Source organism: Mus pahari, chromosome 10 (genome assembly GCF_900095145.1).
Source record: "Mus pahari chromosome 10, PAHARI_EIJ_v1.1, whole genome shotgun sequence".
NCBI classification, from domain to species: Eukaryota; Metazoa; Chordata; class Mammalia; order Rodentia; family Muridae; genus Mus; species Mus pahari.
In genome coordinates this window covers 94,353,041-94,377,893 of record NC_034599.1, presented here as the reverse complement: position 1 = coordinate 94,377,893, position 24,853 = coordinate 94,353,041, and the positions used below count along the sequence as shown (strand labels likewise).

The 24,853-nt window shown below is 38.8% G+C and overlaps 1 protein-coding gene across 1 annotated transcript in view; it reads right to left on the bottom strand.

Annotated features, from left to right (window-relative positions):
* Positions 1-2,370: 2,370 nt before the first annotated feature.
* Positions 2,371-24,853, bottom strand: part of Msl2 (MSL complex subunit 2) — a 25,828-nt gene continuing 3,345 nt past the window's right edge. The window contains exon 2 of the mRNA XM_021206917.2: positions 2,371-6,664. Coding sequence (XP_021062576.1) covers positions 5,073-6,664 — 1,592 coding nt within the window. The 3' untranslated portion in view covers positions 2,371-5,072. The remainder of the gene's footprint in view (positions 6,665-24,853) is intronic.

The following is a 24,853-nucleotide window of genomic DNA, read 5'->3' as shown; positions in this document are numbered from 1 at the left end:
CATTTCTAAAATCAGAGCAACTCTCTTTCCCGACCTTAAAGGGTCAGAGTAGCCACCCTTCCTCTCCATCCTAGTTTTCTTCTGAATGGAAAGGCCACGCAGTGAAATAATCAACCTTGGGTGGTGGAAAGTCACACATGGAGAAAACGATAATTTAAGAAATGTAATATCAACTAATACTAGAAATTAGCAAGCCCTGCAACCCCTCCTGTCCCAAGATCCTCTAGTTCCCTAAGACTCAACTAATCTTCCGTATAACCATCATAGAAACTAGCAACTATTACAACTAGGAGTTAACCCAGATAATTAAAACCTAACAGTGACTAAACTGAGGAAAATCATTTACAAAAGATCTCACATGATTGGTGGCACATGCCTAAAATCTCAGGATTTAGGTAGTTAAGACAGGAGACAAGAGAATGCACATCTATATTACCCTAAATACACTGTTTACTATAATGCCAGTGCTCAGGCGACTGCGGTGAGGATTGAGGGCTCAAAGTTTGAGGTCAGCATGGACTACACAATGAAACCTTGTCTTAAAAACAATTATATGACGTTGCCACCAATCCTATCCAAATTTAGTAGGAAGAGGAAATGATTTAATTTCAGACAAAAATACAAAAGGGTAATAGTTATTTTTAAAAAGTGGGGGTAGAGGTTTAAAGAATTTTATTAGCTGGGTACTGTAAAGTATTTTAAGACTTATCCAAAAGCACAAAATTCAGCTCTGATATCCTTTAAACAACAGGAGCACAGGGCTGAGCCAGTTAAACCTCACTAGCTGCACTGAAACATATGCAACTTGTACTTTATCTGTGGTGCTAGGAATGAAAACCTGGCAAGCACACACCACGCTGCACCTCAGCCCTTTTTAATTATTCTTCTACCTTGTCCCTCCACCCTCACGCAGCTCTTGCTTTTTACTTTGATCAAAACCCATCAACAAGCCGGGCGTGGTGGCGCACGCCTTTAATCCCAGCACTTGGGAGGCAGAGGCAGGTGAATTTCTGAGTTCGAGGCCAGCCTGGTCTACAAAGTGAGTTCCAGGACAGCCAGGGCTATACAGAGAAACCCTGTCTCGAAAAACCAAAAAAAAAAAAAAAAAAAAAACCCATCAACACCATCCAGTGGGAGAACTATTTAATTTGGGTTACCTGAATTATACTTTCTTTATAAACAAGTGTTTCACCCTATTCCTTTCTTAGAAATGAATGCAAGGAGTGTAACTTCTAAGGAACTAGGTTAGTATGTATTTGACATTTTGGTAAAGATGAAGCTAAGTATACTCCTTACTAACAAACTGGAAATGTCAAGTTGTGACAATACCCCCCAGGGACCTTGGAACAGATGAATTATAATCTAAAGCAGTGGTTCTCAACACTCCTAATGCTGTGACCCTTTAATACAGTTCTTCATGTTATGGTGACCCCAACCATAAAATTATTTACTACTTCATAACTGTACTTTTACTATTATTAATCATGATGTAAATAGCTGATATGTGTTATGCAACCCTTGTGAAAGGGGTTTCGACCCACAGGTTGAGAACCACTAATCTAAATATTATTTAATGAAAGGAGGGTTTCATAGCATAATTGCTAAGGTAATCAAACTAATAAAATTCTGTATATTTCCCTGTATCTATCATATCTGTTACTGTTCAAAATGTTTTGGGTTTTTTTTTTTGTTTTTTTTTTAAAAAAAAAAGGAAAGAAAAAGGAAGAAAGAAAATACCAAAACACTAACTCAGATATCACTTGCTTGGCTTTGTACGTGCTTTGAATAGAGATGGTGCATGACTTGTTTTCCCCTTTTGCCAAACAAAATAAAGCTGTCATATGTACAGATTGTGTTCACTATACATTTTTGCTTTTAGATACAACTCAGCTTTATGCCTGGAAGCGCAGCTGAGTTTTTGCAAAAATAATTCTTGGAAGAATTATTCTTAGAATTATTCTTAGAATTCTGGGAATATTATAAAGAAACTCTTCAGCCGGGCGTGGTGGCACACGCCTTTAATCCCAGCACTCAGGAGGCAGAGGCAGAGGCAAGTGGATTTCTGAGTTCGAGGCCAGCCTGGTCTACAAAGTGAGTTCCAGGACAGCCAGGGCTATACAGAGAAACCCTGTCTCGAAAAACCAAAAAAAAAAAAAAAAAACTCTTCAGAATACAATCTATCAACCAGAGAAGTGTTTTCCTTTAGGGTACAGGGCTTCTCCAGGATCAAAGGTGACTTTAACCTCATCTATATATTAAAAGGCATGCTACTGAGTATCTAAGATGAAACCAGAATATTAGCTCTAGATTATACTGTCTTGAGTTTTATGTCCTAAAAGCATTGTTCCTATGGGAAAAAAATTCTACTCATTTGTTTAACAATTTTACTTTTCTTCAGTAAGGTTATCATTTTTTTAAAGAAAGCAATTACACAGAGCCTTTACCCTAGGACTTCATAAAGAAAATATACACTCAACAAATCTAACCAAAAAAGAAAAAGTTTAACTCTCTAATGGCAAGGACTCAGATTATTCATAATACACCAATTTAAATGTAGTCTTGGTTTTTTCTTGCTTAGTAATTTCATAACCTGATGGATAAGTCCAGTTACTTCAATAAATTCACAGCTAATTCATTTGTCAACATTATTTAAAACACACACACACACACACACACATCATAAAGAAAAACAATATAAAAAAACCAAGGCACTGTAATAAAGTTCTCCCTTCCCCGCCCCCGCTAATACAGACCATTCAAAACATGCTATCCCAAACTCCTCAGTATTCTACAACATAGAATTAGAAAACTATCATTTATTGATAGATTTAAGGTGTGATACAGGTTTCCAAAAATGTGGCAGTGAGAATACCAGCATAAAAAAGAGAAACTTGTGCTAAAAACAACCTGAATTCATCATTGGCAATATTACAAATCAATCAAGGTCCTCACATCTCATGTCCACTTTGTCTATATTGCCGACCTCCCATGCATCAAGAAACAAAGTGATCAAATTTGGGAAGCAATGAGGTACTCCATGAATTTTAAGATATTAGGAAAGTTTAGGAGATTTGCAAAATATAGCCTAATTATCGATGTATACAATCTCATTTCTAGTCATTTCTGCAGTGATCATTAGTGAATAAAAAACAGATTTACACGGTTATATAGCAGGGAATATGGTTCAACACAAAAACTGTTACAAATTTCAGGTAAATACATGTTTCATAAGACACTGCTATCATTTAAAGATTTAAATAAAATCCAAAACTTGGTAAGCAAATAAAGACAAGACAACTAAGAAGCATTTTCCACCATTTACTCTTGTTATCAAAAATAGTTCAACTCTTCTTGCAAAACAAAACAAAATGGTACATACTGGACACATACATCACATTTTTCTTCCTATGGCTTTAGCCCACCCCCGCCCCACCGAAAGAGACCAAAAAAATTTTTTTGGTGTTTTTTTTATTTTTTTGTTTTTTTAAAAAGCCCAATGACAACAACAAAACAACTACCTGACCACATCCACAGAAAATGACACCAGGATACACTACAAAACAGGAGGTGTCATCTGCTCTGTGTCCAAAGGATTCTTCTCCACGTACTTATGAGGCGAGTAACCATCATTGAACATGCTGTGTGCCAAATCAAAACAACTTCAACACATAGACCTCACTAGATGGTGAATGCAGTAGAAATTGGAACTTCCCTAGCAGTATTTTTCTTAAAATAAGCACCGCCCAAGCAGCAACTCCTGAAATCACAAGGTTCTCTCCACACCTAGTCAGTCCTTGTCTAGCCCGGGCTGTGCTCTTTGAAGCAACTGACTAGGACTTCCCGTCAACAGAATGTTTATCTTCCCCATAAAGTTAATAGGAAGAAGTACATTAAAACTAAAACAGTTTGTGCTTTACATGCAAAAGAGCATTCTAAAGAAAATCCTCCGAGCTTTAGATCTACCTAAATGCACAGGCTTCATTAAAGGCATTTTTTATTAAGGCCTTGATAAAGAAGCCTTCATTTTGAGCAGCACCCTAAAAAAAGAAAAAAAAAAGGAAAAGAGAAAAAAAGAAAAAAAGGAGCATATTCAAGAAAGCCCGTGGCAAATAGGAAATAAAAAAGAAGTTGTCAATGGCAATAAGTATAATGCATAAGACTGGGCTCGTTTGGGGCATTATTCCAGAATTCCTTTAAATAAAACCCAATTTTTAAATTCTTTTTATATTTTTTAAAAATTCTGTCATGAACTATATAAATTCAGTTATATTCAGAATAAAACAGCTCTTCACTTTATTTACCAAATAGAACATTGCTCAAAGTGAAAGGACTTAGGATTTTCTCATAGAAGTAAATCAGATAACTAGAAAGGAGGGCTGAACTCATAAATATTTAAAGCATAAACAGCTTAACATTTGTGGTCTGACAGAATTTATTTGTTCACTTTTTTAAAAGACAGATTTCTTAAACATTCTAATGAGGGGGAAATTTTCTTTCATAATACTGCTGATTTAAGAACTGCTACATACACGCCAGTAGCCAATTTTCATGATCAGAAATGGTATTATGTCAGCACAAAGGTTGAGCTGGACACATCAGCTTTTCAACAGGAGAAATATCAATGCGGCATCTGAAGGCAGCATAAAGTCTCCTGATAAACTAATGGCTACTTTTCCACAAAAAAAAAAAAAAATTAGCACAATCTTTATGGACTGACTAGATACCACTTCCTTACATTTTAATCATCAACTTTGATTATGCACAAAGCATGACCATAAACAATGAGGTTATTGTTATTTCCTTGCCAAAGTTCATTTTGTATAAATCAATTGCATCAGCATTTGTTCTCAAACTATGAGGTTCTGTAAGAACTAAGAACATATAGTTGTAGGGTTACTCCTCCATTATCTGCAAACTATTTCCCCGACACTAACACATATAACTTAGCAATGAAAACACTTGATACAAGTGATCTATATGCAGGAGCTCCGGCAAGTTAAACCAACAGAACCATAGCTGCCGTAAAACTGTGGCTATTTCCTACCAAGGGGTAGGTTTAAAGACCCACTGATTTAACAGTCGAATCTCATATCTATAGCTTCATCCAAACTTTTATCATCATGTGTACTGGCAGCCAAAAATGTCGTTACAGGGGACCCTGTGACATTAATTACACTGGTGCTGGTACTTGCGTTACGCACAGCAATGCTAGTCACATTAATGCCCAAAGTGAGCCTGGTCTGCTCCAAGGCCTTTTCTGGCACCGCAAATGCCTCCAGCTTCTTCTCCCCATTGGCCATATAGGAGTTTTGGCAGCCACGACATATACAATCTAAGCAGGCTTTCCGGTTAGAGTAGCAAGGGCAGCGCTGGCCGCGGCATGTAAGAACACTTGGATTTTGAGTAGCACGCCCACATTTACATCCTTTCTTTTCCTGGGGCTTTTTGTACACAGTCTTGGTAGGGCTTCCTGGCATAAAATGATGACTAGGAATCTTTTCCTTTACTGCTTTGTCTTTTNTAAGAANACCTGGCTTGGATTTAGAGTGGGATTTCTTGGATCCATGTTCATGACTCTTTTTCATGCTTTTAGTAGATAAAAGTACAGTCTTGCTGATCTTGGGTGTTGTGCCTCCATTGGGAACAGTTGCTATAGGTTGAAGAGAGATTTTGCTTTCCNGCTTCACAGTCACAGGAGCAGATGCCCCCAGTGTTGGGCCTCGNATAATGGTAGAAATTGGAAGTGGCTGAACTTTCTCACTGTCACTTTCAGATCTGGATCGTTTTCGATTCAACTTTGCTACCTTGGGAGTTGCTGCTGTACATGATAACCCATGAAGTGCAGGGCTGGTAGACATGAAAACATTATGGCTAAGNGACTGGGAAGAAAGCTGCAANAAAGGTCCATTGGATACAGTGGCTTCCAAGTTTGGCTGCAAATTAGGACAGCAAACTTCTGTATTTGAAACAGTTTCTAAGCTGNGGAGTACTTCCTCAACACTCAGCAAAAGAGAGTCACCGGGTTTTATATCTTCACTGAAACTACAGATATCAATACCTGTGGAGCATAAGTCAGTGGCTACCATGTCACAGACAGGTTGCAGGCTGTCAGACAGATCCTCAGTTTTTATATCAACAGTATTACACACGTCAATTGTATTTGGATGTTCAGGTGAAGGGATATTTATACCAAATCTATCTATTGAAAGCCCATTGTAAGTAGGCAAACCATTGATAACAGAACTGCCAATGGCAATGCTNAGGGTGCTCTCAGACATTGGAGATAAGCTAGCTTGAGGATCAGCTGTGGGTTCTGAAGTTGAAGGTAAAGGGGAATGTGTCAAACACAGAGTGAAGGATGAATCTGAAGGTTTCTCGGTCTCCTCACAAAACAATGATCCATCATTAAGCAAAGCCAAAATATCAGAAGAACAGTCAACTGCTTCTATTATATCCCGTGCNAGTGTCNTCTNGGTTATATATTCACACNGTTTCTTGTAGCAATTCACTAGGATGCTTAACTGCTTGTTTTCCTCAAACTGCTCATAGTCTTTGCACCAGCTACATGAAGGTTTCATCATCATTTTCTTGCCTTTACAAGTTTTGCAGACATAGTGTTGGCAGGTGGAGTTGGTGGGTGCAATAGGATCTTGAAGCAAATGTCCTAAGGGGAGGAGGAGGAGAGCACAGATTTTAGCAAAACTAATATACAGTTTCATATAATGGAGTTCAGACATTAATCTCTTAAACTGAAATTGGTTAAACTCACTAGACCGGAGGGGAGGGTATACAGAGATAACTGGAGAAATAGTCAACATCTTACTTCATTTCTGTAACATAGTCTCCATTCCATTATCTCAAATCAGTCTTCCTGGATTTTGGTCTTGCCCACAAAATGTTAACACCAACCTTCTTATGGTCTTCTCTCCAAAAGCTATCAGGAAGTAAAGTGTGGTGGTAAAGTGTAGGCTTAAAACCCCTGAGGCTCCAAACTAATACAACAGAAGAATAGACAACTTATTGAATAGAACTGGTACAAATGTAATTTCAACCAGTAATTATATATATGAGCCATAGATCAAATTGTAAACTACAATGGAGTAAGGGCTCATTCATTAAAAGGAGTTTTATTCAATTCAAAATCTTCCACAAGGACTAAAACATAAGAACAGAATAAAATGGGGGGATATGTGAGCCAGACACAGTGGTGCACATCTTTAATCCCAGCACTCTAGAGGCAGAGAAAGGTGAATCTCTATAAGTTCAAGGACAGCATGGGTTACATAGTGAATTCCAGGGCAGCCAAGGATTATATAGAGACCCTGACTCAAAAAAACAAGGTCGGGATTGGTGGGAGAAACTTGTGCACCACCATGCCTGGCTCAATAGACTTTTTTTCAGGTTAACAACTTCCCTCTAAAACACAGACATGGGCCATTATGTTTAAACTTATTATAATAAAGAAAAATGGAATACTGGACACCAGAACTCAAAAGAACTGTTATGTTGTAAACCATAGGTATCCTCAGTACAGCGACAGGTTGTGAAAGTGAAAGTGGAGCTGGGTAGCTGGCCCAGCTGGTAAGGGCTAACAACCCGTACAGCACAGGTATGAGGAGCTGCATTCCTATCCCCAGAAAGCACATAAAAATGCTGGTTCTAGTGGCACACTTGTGTAACTTTAGCAGCAGGGGGTAGAATAGTGGGGAGGACCACTGGAGCTCACTGGCTCTCAGCTCCAGGTTCAGTGAGAGACCACTTTTCAATAGAATAAATAGAACAGGACATCTAATGTCCTCTCCTACAGCCTCTGAACACATGATTTCACACATGTGTGCACACACCACACAAACACACACATGATAAAATGGTCTCCCAACTTGAGACAGCTATCAAATTATAAATAACCTATACATAAGAACAATAGAAGGGTAGATTCTACTGGGTCATCAGCCTGTCTCCACCCTACCAGTGTGGGGGGTAGACAGCATCTCCATTCATGCCTGCATAGGATGCACTCTACCCACTCAGTCATCTCCCTAACACCTTCATTTTTAATTTTTAAATAAGTAACACCAAAAAAATCTCAAGACAAAAAAAAAATTATTAAGCCCCATGGTCCTAAGGCCATATATACAAGAAAATAATGACAAAGGCCATCAAGAAGACAAGACACAACAATCACTAACAGAGAAGAGTCCAGCAACATACAACCCAAAACCTTTCAGTTTATAACATTCATCTCCAGCAAACTAGAAATAACTCCTTTAACCTACAGCAAACATACACTTGAGGTCCTTAAGGAGGGATGGGGGGGGGGGCATTGTTGAAAAAGAAGATGTAAAACTCTCTAAGATGTTAGATACTCCCATATCTTTATCTAGAATCTATATATAATTCCAAGAAAGCCATGCACAAGAACTATGAGAGCCACTGGGTTTAGGAAGGCCACAAGAAAACATTGTATACAACGGTTTGTGAGTTTCTATGTATTACCAATGAACTCTCAGTAATTTATATTTCCCAACACTCCTACTTCAAACAGCACCAAGAAGATATTTTAAATGTTTAGGAGGAAAAATATTGAGAAATATTTATATACACGTTACACAAACACACTTTTGTAATCTCGGCACTTGGAGGGCAGAAGCTAGAGTTTCAGGACAACCTGAGCTGCAGTATATAAAGGGACATGGTCTTCAAAGAAAAAAAAAGTACCAAGAGCTAGAGCTAGGGCTCTTGCTCACAGCGTCCCTGGAAGGTGCACACAGATGTAGTCACAGTCAACCCACATCAGTAACACAGCTGCTTGTTCAGCAAGCACCATCAGCACCAGGCTGAAGTTCAGTCTTTTTGATTATCCATTTGATTACCCAATCTAACAAAAAATATTCTAATCAGATTACTAGGGAAAACTAAGGTGGGAAAGCAGAGAGGGACAGACAAACAGATGGACGCACACACATACATGCCCACATAACTGACAAGCACTTAATACACTTAAATGTCAGTGGCTTAAAAAAACAAACAACAAAAAAAAAAACAAAAAAAACAAAAACCAAAGATTCTGAGAATACTGGATCTGGAGATAATAACAAACAAAATAAAACCTGCAAAGGCAAACAGTACTAAACTAAAATGCAATGCCAACAACTTACACAATGACACAACAAAGACGAATCAAATCTCACACCTTTAATCCCAAAACTCAGGAAGAGGAGGCAGGTTTTTAAACAGATGGGTATCTAAAACAAAATCTCCTTCCTGCACCCCCTTAGTCTTTTGGAATCTTTATGGGCTTTTTTTTTTCCTAGTGTAAATCTTTGGCACCTTAGTTAAAAAAAAGAAAAAGAAAAAAGAAAGAAAAGAAAAGAAAAGAAAAGAAAAGAAAAGAAAAGAAAAGAAAAGAAAAGAAAAGAAAAGAAAAGAAAAGGAACCTCAGGCAGGTGTGTGTAGCTCCTGAGGCCCTGCTCTGTTGCACTGGATTGTGGGTCTGCTGGGTCAGTACTGGGCTGTTTTGCCCCCACTGCTCTGCAGTATAATTGAAATCAAGTACTGTGACACCTCCAGTGTTCCTCTGACTAGTTGAGGCCTTTTGTAGTACTCTGAGTTTTACAGTTTTTAAAATAGTTTTGTGAAGAGTATCATTGGGATTTTGATGAGAATTATAATGAATTTCTACATGCCTTTGGTAATAACGCCTTTAAAATGTCTTAAAAGAGGGAAAAGTGCTGTTTGGTATGTATTTAGCTACTTCTCCAGCACATGCTTGCCAGCTGCCATGCTCCCTGCCATGATAATAATGCAATAGACATCTGAAACTGTAAGCCAGCCCCAATGAAATGCTTGGTTTTTTAAGAGTTGCCTTGGTCATGATGTACCTTCACACCATTCAACAGTGACTAATACAGCATATGTGGGAGGCAGAGTTACCTTCCCTGCAAAAGAGCCCAATAAGAAACAAAGTCCAACCTCCACATCATTTGACATCATCTGAAATCTCTGATGAAACTGCTTGTGTATAGCATTTTACCATAAATGATAGTATTCAGATAGCCCATATTATATACAAAATTGATTGATGTGTAAAACATATAATCATTTATACTGGAGCAATAAATCAAAACTAACAAATCTAATAAACAGGCCTTGTTAAAGCCCTAAGCCTCTTGAGGTGTTAGAATAATACGTAATACTGAATCTTATTCATAAACCACTCAGCATAGATTCTTATTCTAGTAATATAAAGTCATGTATTAAAGACTGAAAGAAGCCAAGCATTGTGGCTCACGCTTATAATCAGCACCAGAGAGGCTGAGACAGAAAGTGTTGTGTGTTTGAGGGCAGCTTTTTATTACAGTGAATTCCAGACCAGGCTGGGCTACAGAAACCCACAGGCCTCAAAAAAAAAAAAAAAAAAAATCAGCCAGATCTAGTAGAACACATTTGTAATCCCAACATTTGTGAGGCTGAAGCAAGATCAGGAGTTTGAGGCCAGCTTGGACTACATAGCAAGACCTTGTTCTCAATCAATCATCCATCCACGATGAGTAAATATATTTCTCCCAAGTCAAAAGTCTGTGATAGGATTACAATAATAAATCTTTTGTAGGGGGCTGGAGAGATGGCTCAGTGGTTGAGAGCACTGACTGCTCTTCTGGAGGTTCTGAGTTCAAATCCCAGCAACCACATGGTGGCTCACAACCATCTGTAATGAGATCTGATGCCCCCTTCTGGTGTGTCTGAAGACAGCTACAGTGTACTTACATATAATAAATAAATCTTTAAATAAATCTCTAAATAAATAAATCTTTTGTAATCAATCTAATAATCAAGATAGCTTTATTTTTTTCTCTTTTTCAAAGTGAAGAATTAACCACTCAGGGAGTGTACCCAGGCATCAGGCGTGTCAGTCTCCTGGCTGCACACATGCCCTGCACTGGAGAAGGCAAGAGCATCAGCCCTGTAACTAGATCCTACTTGGAAAAACAAAACAAACAAAAACATTGTTTCCTTCTTTCTTTGACACTTATGTAAATAATTCCCATAGCCCAGTTATATGCCCTGCTTTGTGCTAGAACCTGCCACTCTATCATTTAAGAAAATGGATTGTCCCGGGTTGGAGAGATGACTCAACAGCTAAGAATACTGGCTGCTCTTGCAGAGGACCTGGGATCAGCTCCCAGCACCCACATGCAGCTCACAACTGTCTATAATTCCAGTTCCAGAGCTTTCAACACCCTTACACAGATACACATGCAGGTCAAACACCAATGTACATAAAATAAAATCATTTTTAAAAAGTGTTTTCTGACTCTTTTTTTTTTCTAACTTTGAATTACAAAACCAAAAGTATACTCCAAATTAAAGAAGTAAAATGTTTCCAAATATCAAAATCTTCTTTCTTTTAAAACAAATTTTTAGCCGAGCATGGTGGCGCACGCCTTTGATCCCAGCATTTGGGAGACAGAGGCAGGCGGATTTCTTGAGTTCAAAGCCAGCCTGGTCTACAGAGTGAGTTCCAGGACAGCCAGGGCTACACAGAGAAACCCTGTCTCGAAAAAACAAAACAAAACAAAACCAAAAAAAAAAAAAAAAACAAACCAATTTTTTTTCAGCCAGGCTGTGGTGGTGCAATTTTACTCCCAACACTCTGAAGGCAGAGGCAGGCAAATCTCTGCGATCAAGGCCAACCTGGTCTACTATGAGAGATCCAGAACAGCCAGGGCTACAGAGAAAAACCTTGTTTCAAAAAACAAAATGGAAAAAAAAAATTATTGGTACAAATATGTGTGCAGGAGCTCACTGGTCAAGAGGGCATCAGATTCCCTAAACCTGGAGAGGCAGGCAGTTGGTTAGGAGCAACCCAATGTGGCCACTGAAAACCAAATTCAGGTTCTCGAGAAGAGCGGTATTTGCTCTTCAGCCATCTCTCTAGCCTGGAATATCATCCTGATAAGAATGCATGAAGAACCACTAATAAAAAAATGACTGCACAATAAAATATCCCGTGTAGTAGAGCAAATGAGAACAAATATATTAACTGTTCTTCAACAGTTAAAAGTAGTCATCTTGGGCTGGTGAGATGGCTCAGTGGGTAATGAGATCTGACGCCCTCTTCTGGTGTGTCTAAAGACAGCAAAGTGTACATATTTATAAAAATAAATAAAATAAAATAAAGTCATCTTTACAAGTTTATTTTCATTCTAACAAAACTGGGCTTAATACAGCTTTTTGCAGGCATATGTTGAAGTCTAAACCTCTTTAAAGGTGTTTCAGGAGGCAAAATATGTAACTATGGAGCTACTATATAAAAAATAAAGAAGACCAAGGAGATGACTCTGGTCAAAATGCTAGCCCCATAAAGTTGAAAGTTCAGGTTCCCAAATAAAGCAAGAACCAGGTGAGCCTTATGGCCAGTATAACAGGAAGACAAGGGATTCCCCAGGGAATACTAGCTAGCTAGAACTGGCAAGTTCCGAAAACAGCAATACCCTGCCTTAGTAAATAATGTAAAGAGAAATCTGACCTTCACATGCATAAACACAGAAACCTACATACATGTGTACTCATGTACACATGAGCATTCCTATCACACACATAGTTGCCAATAAAATTGAAATTAAAATTAGACTGGGTATGATGGTATATGTTTGATTCCAGCACTTGGGAAGCAGAGGCAGATAGATGAGAGTTTGAAGCCAGCCTGGTCTACATAGAGGGTTCCAAGACAGCCAAGGCTAGGTACAGAAACCCTGACCCAAAAAAACCCAAAATAAAAAAACTCAAGTCAAGCATAATAGTACATTATCTTTAATCCAAAACTCCAGATGCAGTGGCAGGCACATCTGAGTTGAGGCCAGCCTGGTACACACACAGTTCCAAAACAACCAACTAGAGCTACACAGAGAAACTCTATCTTAAAAAATAAACTCAACTAAAAAAATGAGACCTGAGGATCCACCTAAAATATAATTTTATTCTTAACATTCCCAAAGCCAGTTTTGTTTTTAAATTTCTGATTAAGAAGCACTTGGAATCTGTTAAACTTATACCCATCCAGTTTATTCTAATGGTTTACCATAAGGAAAATAAATGCCTCAAAACATTAAATAAAAATTAATAATAAAAATATTAGAAGTTATTAGAGATATTCAGAATAGCATTAACCCCCTTCAGCTATCACTAATCACAATCCTGTAACCTATTTTCTTTATAGCATCTAACATGATTATAGTATTAACAGAACATTATGAGTTTTAATTTAAAGTAAAGAAAGATGACAGTCACTAAACTTGATGACTGAGTATTTTGATCATCTGACCAAGTTGGGGAAAGGGGGCTGAACTTGTGATCTCCTCCAATAGGTAGGCGCTACAAAACAATAACAACAAAAATCATCAAGGTAATTTTGCTTGTTTTGGGTGTGTGTGTGTGTGTTTAATGCTGTTGTTTTGTTTTTCCTCTTGAGAAGGGATGTGGCTGATCTTTAACTTGAAGCTATCCTCATGTTTCTGCCTCCTGTACACTATTTCATCCAGCTCCAAGTTATTATTTTTAAGTTCACTATATATCATCACTTTAAATAACTAGCTACTACGGTATTGAGAGACCAGTGATGACCACACACATGCCAGTTTGACAAAAGGATTAAGGACTAAGAAAAAGAACAGTTCAACACTACAATTTTGCATGTTACTGAAGTCAAATTATTTACTGACATTTGAATATCAAACCACAGAGTTTGAGCTGGAGAGATGGCTCAGTGGTTAAGAGCACCAACTGCTCTTTAAGAGGTCCTGAGTTCAATTCCCAGCAACCACATGGTGGCTTACAACCATCTGTAATGGGGTCCGATGCCCTCTACTGGTGTGTCTGAACACAGCTACAGTGTACTCATTTAAAAAATCTTTAGAAAGCCTCTACTTTAAAAAAAAAAAAAAAAAAAGTTAAACTAAACAACAAAATACATTCTGGTACTCAAGGTGGTTAAGTCAACAGTTTACAAGGTAAGTCTCCACAAGTAATTAATATATTAAAAAAAAAAACAACACCACAGATAATTAAATGGATGACATATAACTTCTCAAGCCCTCAACAGATTCATAAACAAGTCATCCTTCATTTAATATTCTAGCAAGAACTAAAGAAGACTCCCAGATATATTTTATCTTACTAACAAATGGGACTTTTATAGTGTTTGTAGTCAGGGCACTTCTGTACTATTCCACCATTTTCATATTTTAGCAAAGCAATACTTTTTCATTTAACTACTGACAATAAGACAAGATGCACACCTGTAATGATCACTCACTCCATTTTGATCGGTACTTTACAAACAGTTGGCCTTCCCACTCCTCTGTTTCCAGGGTCTCACTGTGCTGCCTGGCTGGCCTGGACCTGGCTATGAGGACCAGGCTGACCCTGAACTCTGAGATTAAATATGTGCAACCACTCTAGCCTTATACTGCCCTCTCTTAACTACATTGGCATCTTTAAAACCAAATCGTTATACTTGTGGAGAAATTTGGTTAACACAGCACTACTTCAATTTACTGATGCATATACTATTTTCAAGGTGCAACTATTAACTTCACACAAACAGTATTCCAGCACTACACTGCTGTCACCTGTCATACAGGCACCTGTCATACTCCAGAGCTGATGCAGTCTATGGACATGTGGCCCAATTTGTGCATTTTTAGAAAAGGTCTCCCAAATTCTAATAAGCAAACAAGTTTAGAAACCATTAATGGCATAGCCTTGTTTTTGTTCTTTGCATAAAAACTTTCATGGTAACAAAAATTCCTGGAGATCTTTCTGATCAAGTCAGCAATGAAATAGAAAATGTGATTGTTTTTTTTTAAGAAAAAACGAAAAACTATAGTCAGTATGTGCAAAAGCATAATATAAAATTCAGTACCAAAACATACAAATTGTGCCTTTCCTCTAACAAGAATATCTTGTTTTTTCCCTAAATTCTGCTTTTAAAAACGTGCACTGATAAAGGGAGTGTGGGGGAGGGTAGTAGGGGAGGTAGTGGGAAAAGCCCAACAACAAGCTTAAAGCACTTGCTGCTCTTGTGGAAGAGCTGGGTTGGTTCCCAGCGCCCAAAAAAACAGTTTACAACAGTCTATAACCCTAGTTCCAAAGCACGACACCCTCTTTTGGTCTCATGGACATCAGGCACACAAGCAATACACATACATACAAGCAGGCAAAAATGTATATTCAATTCATGTAAAATTTAAAAACACATCTTGTAACATTTGGGGAATTGGGGAGATGACTCAGTGAGACCAGAGCTTGCCACATAAGCTTAAGGACACTAAAGGACAGAAGAGTTACTGGAGCTGGCCAGCTAGCCTAACCAAAAATCAGCAAACTCCCAGGTCCAGAGAGACCTGTCTCAAGAGATTAAGGTTGACAACAATACAACAGAATGCCCAATTGCCTCCGATTTGGCCTACATCCTAAGAGATACTATCTCCATAGATCTTAAAAAGAAAAAGGACAAAAAATAAGAGCCAAGCATAGTGGCATATACGCAATCCCATAACACAGGAGGGATCGGGCATTCAGGGCCAGCTTTGGCTAAATAATGCGTTTGAGACAAAAAGAACAAATGGGGGGAGGGGGTCAAGACAAAGTTTTCTCTGAGTAGTCTTGGCTGTCCTAGAACTTGCTTTGTAGATTACACTGGTTTTAGAACTCACACCCGCCTGCCTCTGCCTCCCAAATGTTGGGATTAAAGGTTTGAGTAAGCAACCACCACCCAGCAACTAATCTTGTTTATAAATTCATAAACAGGGGCTGGAGAGATGGCTCAGTGGGTAAGAGCTGACTGCTCTTGCAAAGGTCATGAGTTCAAATCCCAATAACCACATGTAATGAGATCTGATGCCCTCTTCTGGTGTATCTGAAGTCAGCTACAGTGTACTTATATATAATAATAATTAAATCTTTGGGCCAGAGCAAGCAGGGACTGAGCGAGCAGGTTAACCTGAGTGAGCAGAGGTCCAAAAAAATTCAATTTCCAACAACAACCACATGAAGGCTCAAAACCATCTGCACAGCTACAATGTACTCACATACATAAATAAATAAATCTTTTTTTTAAATCGTAAAGTTTCATAAACTACAATAAAAACTTAAAAATGCTTTGATATTTGGAATTATGTTTTTACTAAACTAGTTATACCATTTTATGTTTTTACGACTACAGGCTTCAGAACTGCCAACACTTCAAACACTACACTGTAATCACAGCCTTTATTCTTTTCGAGGTACAAACACGTACTAAGCAGCACTTTTCCACTTCTCTTAAGACTAAACGGCATTATTACCAAAAGCATGTAGAAATTCATTATAATTCTCATCAAAATCCCAATGACATTCTTCACAAAACTTTTAAAAACTGTAAAACTCAGAGTACTACAAAAGGCCTCAACTAGTCAGAGGAACACTGGAGGTGTCACAGTACTTGATTTCAATTATACTGCAGAGCAGTGGGGGCAAAACAGCCCAGTACTGACCCAGCAGACCCACAATCCAGTGCAACAGAGCAGGGCCTCAGGAGCTACACACACCTGAGGTTTCTTTACCAAGGTACCAAAGATTTATACTAGAAAAAACGCTTCAACAAATGGACCATGGAAACTAGGTAACCAGAATTAAGCTGTAGCCCACCTACACAAAACACAACTCAAAATGAACCAAATAGGGCTGGTGAGATGGCTCAGCGGTTAAGAGCACCGACTGCTCTTCCAAAGGTCCTGAGTTCAAATCCCAGCAACCACATGGTGGCTCACAACCATCCGTAACAAAAATCTGATGCCCTCTTCTGGAGTGTCTGAAGACAGCTAAAGTGTACTTACATATAATAAATAAATAAATAAATCTTTAAAAAAAAAAAAAAAATGAACCAAATATCTCCATTTAAGACCCAAAACATTTCTAGGAACTACACACTGGGAGAATACACTTGATTATATATATATATATATATATATATATATATATATATATATATATATATATATATATATATATATATATATGTGTGTGTGTGTGTGTGTGTGTGTGAAATTGCTGAAATTGACAAAAGCTTAAGAATATTTGTAACAATTTAAAACATCTAATCAAACTCACCACATATACAAAACATAAAAACATGACATAATGAGCAGAAAACCCACTATCAAGCAACAAATCCCAACATGAAAGACAACAAACAGTACTAGGAAGGAAAGACTATTCTAAATATGTGCGACAGTGCTTAATGTAGCTAATAACAAAGCTTCAGCAAACTGAGACAACAGCTAACACTCTGAAGACAACCGAAAGCAATAGTAACTGATTTCAATGCTCAGTACCTAGGGAAACCAAAGGAAATCCGTAAAAGCACAGAGAGGATCTGAACCAACTTTTGTGACGATGTTTCAACTGACTAGAAAAAAAAAAAAAAAATGTTCTCTGGCCAACAGATCTATAAGCAGAAATTCTTTTTCTTATCCAAGTATAAGGTTTCACAAAATAATTCAGGTTCCAACATTAGAAATGTGAGGGGTCGAGTGTCAAGAGCACACCCTTCATTTTTCTGGGTTACAAACCCAGCTACTTACATGGTCAGTCAAGTAAGATGAGGTGTGGGTGCGGTGTGGTAACACAAAACATTACTTTAACCAATAAGAAGGCCAAATTCATAAACGAATTTCTGTTTTGTCTTTAAAAACAGAGTTCTCACTTTACTGCCTAGGCAGTCCTAACCTTTTGGGTTCAAGTGACCTCTCTTTCAGCTTTCCAAGCAGCAGTTGGCTCTAAAGACACACATCACCACACCTGAACATATTTCTGGGTTCTGTCTCGTTCATAGCATCTCATTTGTAGTCAAAATGGTCTCAAACTTGATCTCTCCTGCCTCAGCCTCCTAAAGAGCTGGAATTACACACATGGGAAACCAGACTGAGCTTCAAATTTCAGTTCTAATAAACCTCATTTTACAATGAAACAAAAAAAATTAGATGCTTTGTCCAGACCACTAGAGCAGATTGTCTCATGCACAGACTTGATAGTACTTTGGACACAAAACTCCTCACTAAGCTGCTACAGCAGTAACCCAAAGGTGCTTCCTGTCTCAGAGAAGACAGAAATCTTCCTGCCAACAGTTGAAGGGCAAATTTTAACCAAAGGTTTTTCACCAAGAAAAAATAACCTGGCATTTCCCTAAATACATAGGCACTAATATATACACAATGATACTCAGAGACAGCCCATACCAACAACTGACTATGAAGAAGACTGGGAAATGCATCAGATAGAATCACCCATCTCGTCTCCTCTAATTCTAGACTCCTGTATTATACATGGCCAGAAGCCCAAATTTCTACACCAACCATGTTCCACTTCAAAGGAAGTGTTCAGCAAATTTCCTAGATTAAAAACTTCTTTGCAAGAGCAGAAGAGGGGAGACAGGTGGGCTAAGAGAAGGCTCAGCAGTTAGAGTGCTTCCAGTTCTTCCCCATGACTGCTTTGTTCCCAGCACCCACTGCAGTGGCACACAACCTGTAACTCCAGCTCTGGCCAGGCACTGGTGGCACACACCTTTAATCCCAGCACTTGGGAGGCAGAGGCAGGCGGATTTCTGAGTTCCAGGCCAGCCTGGTCTACAGAGTGAGTTCCAGGACAGCCAGGGCTATACAGAGAAACCCTGTCTCAAAACAAAACAAAACAAAACAAAAACAAAACAAAACATTAAATACAATAACAGAGTGGGTATCATATACAAAGTATATATATAACACGCATATACAAAGTATACATAAAGCATATACAAAGTATATAAAAGGTTTATCCAGAATAGGAGAAAGAGTAGGACAAGCACCCCTTTAATCCCAGCACTTGGGAGGCAGAGACAGGCGGATTTCTGAGTTCAAGGACAGACTGGTCTACAGAGTGAGTTCCAGGACAGCCAGGGCTACACAGAGAAACCCTGTCTCAAAAAAACAAAAAAAAAAGAGCAGGCAGAACAAAGGCCAACTTAATGTTTATAAATTTGTGTTTTCTCAGAATTTTCCTTTGACATTTTTAGGTCATGGTTGACTAGAGATAATTGAAATTGTGCAAAGTACCAACTACAAATAGGAAAGATATAATTTATATACCCTTGTTCACAATAACCAAGAGGCAGAAGCAACCCAAATGCCCATCTATGGAAGAATGGAAAACAAAATACATGTATAATATAGAATTATTCCTCAGCCTTATAATGGAAATTATGTCACATGATATAACATGGAGGAACCTAAGGATATAATGCCAAGTAAAATAAGCCAGACACAAAAAAGATAAATAATATCATATATTTATATAAAGCATACATAGTGCAGTCAAGTGTACCCACACAGAGCTGATAAGATGGCTTAGCAGGTAAAGACACTCTGCTGCCAAGCCTGAAGATCTGAGTTTGATTCCCTAAGACTCACATGGTTGAGAGAACCATAAGTGTGTGCACATAAACACCTATACAAAATAAATATTTAAAATTTGTTTTATAAAACCAAAGTAGAACTGAAGAAATGGATCAGTCAGTTAAGTGCGTGCTGTGCAAACATCATGACCTGAGTTTATTCTTCAGAACCCAAAGAAAAAGCTGGGCCCATAATCTCAGGGCTGGAGAGGTAGACAACAGGACCCCCTTAGGCTTACTGCACAGCAAGCTAGCCTAGCCGAGACAGACAGACAGACAGACACAGACAGACCTGGGGGGGGGGGAGAGAAAACTTATTATTTCCTTTTTGTGATGCTAGAGAGCCAAACCCAAGGGTACACATGCTAGTAAGTAAGCCTTCTACCAGACTACAGGCTGCACTGAGGCCAAGTAGCCCAGACTAGTCTCCAATGCTGAGTCCTCCTGTTTCCACCTCCCAAGAACTGGGATTAAAATCATGTGCCACCAAACTCAAAGAGAATAACATACTAATTATAAAAAAAAGGACTCACGTTTAAGAAAAAGGATAAATATAAAACATTAAATTAATAATATTGAGGACCGGAGAGATGGCTCAGCGGTTAAGAGCACTGACTGGCCTTCCAAGGTCCTGACTTCAATTCCCAACCACCACATTGTAGCTCACAACCATCTGTAATGGGATCCAATGACCTCTTCTGGTGTGTCTGAAGACAGCTACAGTGTACTCACATACATAAAATAAATAAACAAATCTTTAAAAAAAAAAAAAAAAGACCTTGCAAGCTAAAATTTAAAAACAATACATATACAACTAATTACTCAGATGGCCTTTAATTTAGCTTCTCTCTAAAAGAAAAAAAGTATAAAATAAGTCACTCATGGTTTTATGTTCAACACACGAATCAGAAATCCCCTGGTATTTACAAATTAGTTTGCTCTTGCACAAAGCAAAGTATTTCTGCCCAAATTTAATCAGACCTCCAGACCTGAAACAGATCACCATCATCACTCGTCCACTATACCCAGTGCGAGTCCACCACCGCTTTCACCAACAATGGAAAAATAAGCAAAATCAAAGTCATCTTCATATAAAGCTAAGGGATTTTCCATTCTCAGAGCGCATCCTTCCTATGTTAATTAGAAAGGTTCTTTTCAGTGCTCAGTCATCCAACAAACACTTTTGATAGCAGTCAGAAGGACAGTGGTGACTAAACCAAGTTGAGACTCCGCCCATGGGGGAGCCACCCACCTCACAGCACCAAGTAATAGGAGCACCATGTAATATGCAGGACTATGAAGAGGTGGCAAGTATTCAGGGATACTGAGATGGCTCAACAGCTACTAACAATTGCATACAAGGTTGGCAACTTAAAATTCAATCCCCCAGACCCACATAAAGATGAAAAGAACCAACTCCAGAAAGCTGTCCTCCAAACTCCATGCCTACACATCATGCACATACACACATCTTGCACTCACACTAATAAAACATTTTTAAGGATTAATTTATGTATGCACATGTGTGTTCTATTTGCATGTATACCTGTATGACAGAAAAGAACATCAGATCCCCCCCCCTTTTTTAATGTAGATTGTGAGCCACCATGTGGTTGGTGGGAATTGAACTTCCACCTATGGAAGAGCAACCAGTGCCATGAACTGCTAAGCGATCTCTCCAGCCCACTAATAAACATTTTTTAAAGTCAGTACATTTTAAAGTCCTTAACATACAAAACAACAAGCAAACAATACTGGTCACTATGTCCATACTATGTCAGTGGAAAATATTAATCTCCAATCCAGGCCCTGCCTACTTATCAAGAATTGTAATACCTAAAAGGCAAGCCTAAACCACTTTGTTTCTAGACTCATTAAAGTACCAGGACAGTATTTGTATTCCAAAGTACAAATCTGACCATATTATTTTATAGGATTACAAATATCTCCCACAATAACTTCAAGTTCTAACAGTCTAATCTGTTTATCAAATGTATACCACTGAAGACTGACGAGTTTACAAAAACCTTAAATCCATACAGCTAGTGTACCAATTCTCAGACCAACAAAAGAAACCCAACTATCTGACAATGCCAAGCTAACATTACAAATAAGACCTTAGTACTGACACTTAAAAATAGTACTCAAGACGGGCGTGGTGGCGCACGCCTTTAATCCCAGCATTTGAGGGACAGAGGCAGGCAAATTTCTGAGTTGGAGGCCAGTCTGGTCGACAGAGTGAGTTCCAGGACAGCCAGGGCTACACAGAGAAACCCTGTCTTGAAAAACCAAAAAAACAAAAACCAGAAAAACAAAAAACAGAAAACCCAGTACTGTTACTGTTCTAGCCACTCCCTGTGATCTGGAAAAAAGAGCAATTCTCTGCAGCACTGCCATCTCATTCATTAGAAATGTCAGACTCTTGAAATATACAAAGTAACTGAAAAAGAAACAGTGACATTGTTAACACTTCAAAAAACAAATCTGTAATCCAGTGAATGTCCCACATTTAACAAGTGACCTGACTGTTACAGGCTCTTTTTCATCACGGGATCTGAAGCACCCTGGGGCTGGAGAGATTGCTCATTTAGAGCACTGGTTCAGTTACTACCACCCACATGGCAGCTCTCAAATATCTGTAACTCCAGTTAACAGGCACATCCAACACTATCTTGTGGCCTCAACAGACACTGTATGCACACAATACAGATATATAAACTAGAATACATACTAGTGACACACATACAAAAGATAAAATCTCAAACAAACAAAAAAGCAACCTTTTTAAGTGAGTAGCGAGCACCCAGTATGTGCCAGTCCAAGACTTTCAGTAGATAGATTTGCTCCTGTAAATTTAAAATGTTTCAAGACAGGGCTAGAGAAAAAACTAAGCAGGTAACAACACTCATATGGCAGCTCATAACCATCTGTTAACTTCAATTACAAGACATCTGGCAACACCTTCTGGACTCTAAGAGCACATATTAGGTATACACACACAAACACATACACACAGACACAGGAGTGCAGCCAAAATTAACACACATAAAATAAAATTAATTTTTTTAAATTTTTTTTCTTTTAAGACACTACAGCTAAGCACAGTGGCACACTGCATTTAATCCCAACACTCTGGAGGTAGAGGCAGGCAGACTGTTGTGAGGCCAGCCTTGACTACACAGAAATTCCAGACCAGCCAGGGCTAGTGAGGCCTTCTCTCAAATTAAAAGGAGGAGGAAAGCCCACCATAGGAGCTGAAGAGATAGCTATCCAGTTAAAAGCACCTGCTACTAGCAGGCGGTGGTGGTATCTGCCTTCAATTCCAACACTGGAAGGCAAAAGCAGGCCAGCCTGGTCTATAAAACCAGTGCCAGGACCGCTAAGGCTACACACACACACACACACAGAGAAACCCTGCCTTAAACAAACAAACAAGCACCTGCTACTTTTACAAGGAACCGGGATTAAGTTCCTAGCACAAACTGAAACTCCAGTTCCACAGGATCTAAGACCCTCTTCTGACCTCCTAGGGCACCTGCATGCCCCTGGGGCACATAGGCACACTCAGGCACATACATATCAAATAAAAAACATATCAAAAAATAATAATAAGTCCACAAATAACATTTAAGGAAAAAACAGATAAAGGAAACTAGAGCAAATGGTAGAGCAACTTGTGTTCAGTAGTGCAATGGTCTGACTAGACATGGATCCCACAGGCTCATAGGGAGTGGAGTATTTTGAAAGGATAAAGACTTGAGGTCTTGTTGGAGTAGGTGTGGCCTTGTTGGAGCAGAAGTGTATCACCAAGGGAAAGCTTTGTGATTTTAGAAGCTCAAGGTAGGCCATGCGTATGTGCATGGGTGTGTGTATGACACTTATGTGCTACACCTCTGACCCAGTAAGCCAGGCCCAGCTAAATGTTTCCCTTTGTAAGAGCTACCATGGTCACGGTGCCCTAGCTAAGACAAGTAGAAAAGCTGAGCACGAATCTACCTGCGACCTCCCTCCCTCCTTGGGCAGAAAAGAGTGAAAGAAGCAGCACAAAATGCACAACAAACAGTATCTCCCCCAGAGACGTACATATACCAGGAAACTAAGATAACTATCAAATCTGAGCTGAACGGAACTATAACATACCCTAACTGCAATGAAGGGTGATAGAGGTTCAAAAGACAAAGAACTTTTTGCTAGAGTGAGCAAGGAACATTCGCAGAAGGGAGCAAATTGAGTTTTGGGACCTTTACAGAAAGTGAGCATTAGGGCTGGTGAGATGGCTCAGTGGGTAAGAACACCCGACTGCTCTTCCGAAGGTCCGGAGTTCAAATCCCAGCAACCACATGGTGGCTCATAACCATCCGTAACAAGATCTGACGCCCTCTTCTGGAATGTCTGAAGACAGCTACAGTGTACTTACATAAAATAAATACAAAACAAACAAACAAACAAAAGAGTGAGTATTATCTTAAGGCAAAAGAAACTTTAGGGAAGACAGGCCCTACTGGTGCTGGACTGGTGCTGGACTGTAGTGCCAAGTATCCACAAGGCTGAGGAAGAAAGGTCACTAGTTCAAGGCTGAGGAAGGAAGATCACTAGTTCAAGGACGGCTACAACTATACATGTATATGATGTGCACAAGGTCCCATGTTCAAGCCCCAGAAAGTGGGGAAGAAATGTAAGGAAGAAAAATATAAATAACATGCTTTAAAAGGTAAAACAAAAACATCTATTTGATTGTGGAAAATTGACCACAAATACAACATCCTATTTACAGCACCAAGACAGAATTAAACTTAATTTTCACATATTTATTATTTTCATGAAATAAAACTGCACATGAATATTATGAGTGAGCTTGTTTTTGAGCTTAAAAAAAAAATTATAGGATTGTACCTGGCACAAAAATAAGCAGTGCTAGAGCTGAATAAAAATAATTTCTCTTTCTCTTCATAATCATGGGCTTGTGGGGCATGGGGGAAAAACTTAGACCAATATCTCTATTATCAAATGTCATTAAAGGCCACCCAATTTTAAGTAAAACCCACAAACCTTTTCCATAATATGAAAGAGAATAATCACTAAGTTAAAGTCATAAAATCAATTGTGTTGCCACGACTTGAGCATTAACTAGGTTCCTCATGTGTGACTTGAGGGCTGGTGAGATGGCTCAGCAGTTAGAGCACAAACTGTTCTTCAGGAAGCCAGGGCTGACTCCCAGCACCTACATGGCAGCTCGTAACAGGAGCTCCCTTCCCTGGGGCTGCGACTCTCTCTGACCTCCTTAGGCACAGCAAACACACAATGTACACACACACACACACAGACAAAACAGCCAACACATAAAAGTAATCTTTTTTTTTTTTTTTTTTTTTTTTTTTTTTTTTT